The sequence below is a fragment of the Cyprinus carpio genome, chromosome B16, assembly GCF_018340385.1.
Source record: "Cyprinus carpio isolate SPL01 chromosome B16, ASM1834038v1, whole genome shotgun sequence".
NCBI lineage: Eukaryota > Metazoa > Chordata > Actinopteri > Cypriniformes > Cyprinidae > Cyprinus > Cyprinus carpio.
The window spans coordinates 14,890,910-14,898,656 of NC_056612.1; the positions used below are offsets into that span (position 1 = coordinate 14,890,910).

Consider the following 7,747-nt stretch of genomic DNA (forward strand, 5'->3'; position numbering starts at 1 on the left):
TATATTTGTTTGTTAGTTTAACACTGACAGCTAATTTAAAGCATTTGATAACTAGATTCCTATATACAGTAGACCATTCAGAAAATGAAATATTAAACTGTCACTTCCATAATGAACTCTAGAGGGACAGGAACTCAGAAACTAAACATGAGTGGCCACGAGGTTTGTTGCTCTCTCCTCTTCGTTTACAATCCACCTTCTTCAAAGCCAATGAACTGAAGCAGATTCTATTTCTATGTGCAAATCCTTGCTTGTCTTCCTCTAGGAATGACGTAATGACCTTGGGCCATGTGACGCACTAGCCCCATGTGGATCCTTCCGCCAGGGCATCCTGTAGCACAGAAACTACAATAACCACCCCAATAAGTGTTTAGTCCAATTCAGTCTAGGAGCCCATGTACATTAGGATGTCTCCATCATATATTTGGCTTAATTTCAGAGGTTAGAATGTTTTTAAAAAACTTACAGACATCCTATAACCTTTAGCCTTCACAGTAGGCCTTCTTGAGAATCCCCAAACTCCTCATTCTTCAATCAGGCCATAAAGAGTATGAAAAGATTCAACAAAAGGTTTAAAAGTCAGTGTTTGTTCATTTTCAGTCTATGAAGAATACTGTGAATTGCACAATTCAGGAATAGGTTACATCCAGAATCAGCAAAATCGATAAACTTCAGGAACAATTTTATACTTTTCCATAATCAAATAAAAAAATAAAACTGTTACTGTTTTAGTAATAAAATATATATTTGTAACATCCGTTGGACATATCTCATTACTTTTTTGCTAAAGCAGAAACAATATTTACAGTGATTGCATGAATGCAAAACATCATTTTAAAGATTACAGGGAAAGAAAGCATTAAATATGCATTTAAAGACAAAAAAGGCAACATTTTGTAAACATAGCACAGGTTATAAGTTTAACATACAAAACTGCAGACAATTAAATTATATAATAATAATGATATAGCAAAGGTCAAATCTAAAAAGGCAGATTATTAAAACATTTCTGCTGGTACCCAGACAGCAATTGTGAGATGACACTGTACACTTTTACATGCAGTGTTTACAAAAAAAAAAATACTACAAGAAGAAAATCTGTTATGTACAATCTAAATATTAAGATAATGAAATGTGGAAATATGGCTTGTAATGAAATTATGGCTTGAGGCAATGTATACTACCACCTAGTGGTATTGGAAAACATTACAGTACAATTATCATCATTTAATGCAGTCCTCTCTACATCTTGAGCAGATAAGATTATTCTTAAAGGTGAATTCCCATTAGTCAGGAACTTTATAAGCAGCAACTAATTTGAACCCTCACCCGCACAGCACTCTTTGGCTTCAGTATATGAGATTATTTTTAATAAAAAAGGTATAGGATGCTTGTTGTTTTAGAGGTAACTTCATAAACTATTACACCTGAGCTGCTGGTAATATTTGGGAATGTGCGTCCATTGAGTATTTCAGTGAATATTTACATTCACTCAAAACAATTCTATTCCATTAAATATCACTCAAGTGTTCTATGAATAAAAAGTTAACAAAACAATAAAAAACTCACTATAGAAGCTACTGGAAAAGTTTTGATTTCCATATCTTTGACTAAAAAAATTCAAGTATGCTGTAATCCAACTTTGGCAAAGTTGAGAAATAATGTCTGTACAGTTTGTGATCAAATAATAACAGAGCCAGTGTTTTTTGCAAGAGAAGTTTAAACATATTGATTGACCAATTTTAGCACATAAAAAGCTAAAGCTAAAAACACAAAGAAAAAATAAATAATGGCAGAATAGGTCAAATGAAAAGCTTAAAGTTCATTTGAATTTATAAGCCCAAAATCAGTGAAAAGTTAAATAGTTGACATGCTAGACACTATATTTCAAGTTTATGATTTCATTCTAATAAGCTATAAAGTTCCCTGCAGACTGGCAGATATGTCTTACATTATAGATACACTGGTTTTGGTTACCCTTTCACTGTCCCCCAGGTTTGGAGGGTAGCGTGAGGCACAATGAACTGAGGAGGGGCTTTGGGTACGACATAGTAAGCAAACAATGGAGAAGGTGCCGGTGCGCATACAGTCGTGAAGAACATGCCTCTCTTCTTCTTGTACTGGGGCCACATCGGTGCAGGGTTATAAAAGTACGTCGGGCCAGGGATCTGTTAATGACAGAAAATGTTTAACAATGTTAGTTTAATTACTTTTTTAATTGCAGAAGTTGCCCTTTTTTCTACCTTTTTTACTGAGTGTAATTTGCTGAAGTGAACTTTAAAGGGACCTTCAGTAGCAACTGAAGTTGAACTATCCCTTTAAGCAACGCATAATGGTATTTACCTGAGCTGGAGTAAACTTGCATGGCCCTTTAGGCTCCCTTGCTTTAGATCTTGCTGTATGAATTGTATTCTTCACTTTTCTCTCCTCTACTTTTTTCATTTTGTTCTCTTTCACCTCCTCTTCTGTATCACTTGAGACTGCTGAGCCGCAGTCAGATGAGGTTGCTGAGTGGTAGTCAGAGGTATCCAGATTCACAGAATCCACTTGGCTAGAAGTATCATCCTTATTCAAGTCCCGTTCCTCATTCTCCACATCAGTAAACTGAGCTACTGTAAAATATCTGCCATTCTCTCCAGACCTGCAGGAACATATTAATGTGAACCATTACTTTTAGTGATAAGTTCTCACAGAACGTGTCAAGTATAATCATTCATAAAAAGGCCAGAACAGTCTTTTTTAATTGATCAAATAACAAGCCTTTCACAGAAATATTCTACTTACCGCACACACACCTCCAATGGATCGATCCAGATGGTGATCTCCCGAGGAAAGCCTAACTCACTTGGCTTTAAGCCGCTCTCCATGCACGCTTGTGATACTGATTCATCACAGGAAATTCTGTCATTTATTCTGATGCATCTGAGTAGGGAATAAAAAAGGGTCATATTGTGAATGACTGCTATGTATGTTTGTATCTTTCAGATATTACCTCACGTAGAGTATGAATTTCCACTTATACAACAAATTAAACTGTCAGATTTTTAAAGAAATTAATGTTTTATTCAGCAAGGATGCATTAAATTGATCAAAAGTAAAAGACTTTTACAATGTTACAGATTTCCATTAACAAAATTCTGTTCTTTCGAACTTTCTAATAATCAAAGAATTCTTGAAACATTAATCACACTTTCAATTTAAAAAATATTAAGAAGTACAACTGTTTGATAATAAAAAAAAATATGTTTCTTGATTTCCTAATCAGCAAATTAGAACGATTTCTGAAGGATCATGGGATGCTGAAGACTGGGGTAATGAATGCTGAAAATTCAGCTTTGCGATCACAGAAATATAAATTTTTTTTAAAACAAGTTCAATTTGGAAACAGTTACTTTAAATTGTAATAATACTTTGCAATATTATTATTTTTACTGTTTTTTTTTTTTGTATTTAAAAAAAAAATGCAACCTTGACCCTAATATTTTAAACAGTAGTGTATATTTACTGAGAAAATTTTATTTTTTAAAGATTTATTTAATATTGTGTTAATCAGTGCATTACACATCATAATTCAAAACAATACTCTTTTAATATATGTGACCCTGGACCACAAAACCAGTCTTAAGTCACTGGGGTATATTTTTAGCAACAGCCAAAGAAACATTGTATGGGTCAAAATGATCGATTTTTCTTTTATGCCAAAAATCATTAGGATATAAGTAAATACCATGGTCCATGAAGATATTTTATAAATTTCCTAACATAAATATATCAAAACTTAATTTTGGATTAGTAATACGCATTGCTAAGAACTTCATTTGGACAACTTCAAAGACGATTTTCTCAGTATTTATTTTTTTGCACTCTCAGATTGCAGATATTCAAATAGTTGTATCTCGGCCAAATATTATCCTATCCTAACAAACCAAAAAAAATGTATAAATTAAAAAAATCAGCTTTCAGATGATGTATAAATCTCAATTTCGAAAAATTCACACTTAAGACTGGTTTTTATGGTCCAGGGTCACATATAACTTATAACTAGAATATATAACTTTCCTATAAAATAGTATAATAAGTTATACTAAATCAGTAAATGCTCTTCATTTACCTGTACGCCTGTCCTTTGCAAGGATTGTCTGGGTACCAGTGGCCTGTGAACTTTTTAAGCAGAAGCTCTTGTAATTTAGCAGCGAAAAGTTTGGCTTTAATTTGATCCACACCTCCACGCTCCACTACCAAACCTTTCAGAAAGTTCACTCCAGCACTCACTTCCTTCTTCATTCTCACCACTGTAAAGAAAAAAATGTGTTCTTCTAGGCTTCTTTTACATTCAAATAAACAAATAAAAAGGATACCTATTAGTTTCTAGTCACCTACCAAAAATATTAACACACACACACACACACACACAAAAAAAAAATCTCATGCGTAACCACACCTAAAACACCTACACTTTTATAGGTCATCTCTATTGGCATCTGTGATAGAGGAACTTCCCTGAGCACTGTTTTCTCTTTCCTCTGACACCTGTTGAAGCTGTGTCAGCTGTTACTGAACTCCACGTGTGAAGACGTGTTATACTGATAGAATGCCACAGCCTAATTTGCATTATAGGCAAATAAGATACAAATTAGGAAAAAGAGTCACTCTTTTTCCAACAGCATATTGCTAAATAAGGTTTACAGTTGCAAATTTAGACACATAAAAGTGTAAATAAACATGCATCCTTCAGACTCACATTGAAGGTTGTATTATCAAATTAGTATTATCATAATGCTATATTGCTGAACAAGATATACCTGACTAAGGCCACTCTTTAACTTTTTATGAATTGAAGGATTTTATATTGAAGGAATTTAAAGAATGATCATGACATGAACTGAATTTATTATTTTATTATTTTTTTTTTAGTTAATAAAACCACAAAGAAGATATTTTTAATAAATGTTTTATTCTACAATTAACAACAGTTACTGTTCAAGTTAAACTTTGGTTTTTACCTTGTGAATCATGTTAGTCTAAACATGACAGTTGAGCTCATTAACAAGTCTTTGTTAATTCCAAGAAAAAAAAATCAGGTTAACCGATAAAAATTATATAACACTAATTAAACCATAAGCAAGTATCTGCCACTCCAAACATGAGACTGAGATTGTTGCATTAGGCAACCTTTGAGCAACATGCTGTGAATGTACTCAAGCATTAGTCAGAGTGCTGATTTGAGTCACACAATAATAACTCATTCAAGAGTAAGTCTCTTTAACAATGCACAAAGGGCTCAAACAGAGCTCAGATCAAATCTATTTTCCACCTACATGTCAAACTTTTGAGCTACTTGTGACAGAATCTGCAAATTACGTAAAGCAGAATGTCATAAGCACGGGTTGAGATGGACTGCAAATAGCCACTGACTTGTGTATAAAGTGAGCAGGTCAACAGATGTTGAAAGTTTTGTCTAGGCTATGACTAATTGTGTAATTAATGGTAGACACATCACACAAACATCATACTGTATGATATGTATGACAATTTATTTTGAAGAGGAGAGGTTGTATTTGAAGTATGCATGATAAAAGGAGATATAAATAAATAAATGGCATATTCTATAAATGGACTCTGAACGGATGTCACTCCATTATATATGTCTATATAGCATGAATCAGTATGGACCTTTTTGGGCAAAAAGCAATTTTCCAGACAATATATCTGTCTATGTATTTATTTTCCAAATCGCTTGTCCTGGTCGTGGGATAATGTTAACAATAATCAAATATTCTACTCTATTATTTTAGTCTGGTGACACTGATAGGTCTATTAAAAAACCTGAGCAAAACTACTGTGTAAAGGAGTAAAAAGCGCAACCCACTCAAGAACACGGTCACGTGCTACACGCGCACCACACGCAATACTGAAGATTTTCAAGCAAGCGGTTGGGAAAGTGCATCATCGGAAATTCCTAATAAGAAACTCCCAAATCATACTGTATGTATATGTAGTACTCCTGTAAGTAACAAGACAATGAAGAGAAGAACGCATTTGTGATGGCTTCTCGTTTCTGCATTTACTACGAATCTCTCAAAAAAAAACTATGCATATTACAACTGTTCAAGACACTTCATTGTCAATACACATACAACTTTTTCATAGTAATGCCTGAATATAAACATCACAACTTTAACATTTTGCATATTCAGCATTTACAATTGCTAACGTGACACTCTAATTGATCATTTATATATATTACACTTCCACTAGACTTTACCCTTTATCTAAAATAATAACATGAGAATGATGATGTAAAATATATTCAGCATCTAATCCATATTCTCAGTAAAGAACATACACTCCGTTTGTTATCTTATGTATTACATTGAATGACGAGACATATGAAATTCGCTCATCTACATTCACTCAACTGTAACGCATAACACACAGTTTACAGACATCACTGCCAAATAATGACCACGTATGTAAATTAGAGATAATTCATAACGTGAAACAATATTATCTCTTATAGATTCAAATAGTATTTATACTTTAACCAGTTATAAAGGACTTTTGCGCTAATCGCGGGGCACTTATGCTAACCATGTGCTCAACACGAAGAACTCATGACTCACTATTCATATAATGAAACAGCTGCGTTAACACACACACACAACTCGTTCTCCTATTATTAACAATGTTTATGCTTAAATCGAAAATGTGTTTTGCATTATACTTTGCAGTTACCTGTAAGTAACAAGACAATGAAGAGAAGAACGCATTTGTGATGGCTTCTCGTTTCTGCATTTACTACGAATGAGCATCACTGGCGCGCGGGCTACTATGAGATGCGTGCGATGACGTCATCACGCTGGTAGGCTATGCCAAGCGAAAATAAATTAATTTAATAAATGCACAAAACACTCTTTCTTTTTAAACATAAAGTACAATAAAACATTTAAACCATGTTTAAAACTATTGGGAAAATTAGCATCACACTAAAGAAAATGTACAAACACAAACGGCCTGTACTCACTATTACACATAGGCCTATATATTATAGATATATATATTTACTAAACATTGCTAATACATACAGAGTAATAAAACTAATATGGTGTCTCCAAACATAATGTATTTCTTTAATATAATATAATGGTAATAACGGTGTTATCCAACTACAGTAACAAGTACGATCGTGATACTCGGACTTTAACATTTTACATACATCACATTTATGTTTTGACACTTTAACAACTTAATTCATGTACCTCCAAAAAAAAATAAGAAAAACTTTAACTGTTATTGTCTATAATGTATCTACTACAGTTCTTAAAGTAATTTCTTACCGATATACGGCTGATTTTAAAACGACTGGATGTTTTCGTTCTCTTCAGTTATATTTCCTCAAAACTGTTATATCCGAACAGACTAATAACCCGAGTAAGCACGTTGCTTCCTTGTTGTAGTAGTACACTAGTGTTCCACGTTTCTTCATTCGCGTTGGGCACGGTCGACCTACAAACACGTCATTTTACCGTCAGCGATTCGCATATGACTCACTTCCGTGTCCATAAAGTACAGTTTACATTGTTTCGACTACAAGCAGTCATGTCTGTTATTATGACGCTGAGTCACTGAAAGCCCAAATATGGTCAGAGCTAGTGTACTAGGAAGTAAGTGTAAAATATAATAATCCAATTAGCCAGGATTTTAAGAAGACGTCGTAAGAACACATGCTACGTTATGTGTGCTACGT

General features: G+C 33.6%; 1 protein-coding gene across 1 annotated transcript; it reads right to left on the reverse strand.

Moving 5' to 3' along the window:
- Positions 1 to 398: 398 nt before the first annotated feature.
- On the reverse strand, positions 399 to 7,516 carry LOC109074224 (maternal B9.15 protein-like). Its single transcript, XM_019090298.2, has 5 exons — positions 7,338 to 7,516; positions 4,112 to 4,292; positions 2,785 to 2,922; positions 2,344 to 2,641; positions 399 to 2,168 (listed from the first exon to the last, which is right to left on the reverse strand). Exons 2-5 carry the CDS (start codon positions 4,282 to 4,284, stop codon positions 1,974 to 1,976), a joined length of 804 nt encoding a protein of 267 aa, XP_018945843.1. The 5' UTR covers positions 4,285 to 4,292; positions 7,338 to 7,516; the 3' UTR covers positions 399 to 1,973.
- Between the last annotated feature and the right edge of the window lie 231 nt (positions 7,517 to 7,747).

Coding starts and splice junctions, on each gene's coding strand:
- LOC109074224 (XM_019090298.2), bottom strand. CDS start 4,284: ATGAAGAAGGAAGTGAGTGCTGGAGTGAACTTTCTGAAAGGTTTGGTA. Junction 2,642..2,784: donor CCATTGGAGGTGTGTGTGCG/GTAAGTAGAATA, acceptor ATGTTCCTGCAG/GTCTGGAGAGAATGGCAGAT. Junction 2,169..2,343: donor GCAAGTTTACTCCAGCTCAG/GTAAATACCATT, acceptor TGTCATTAACAG/ATCCCTGGCCCGACGTACTT.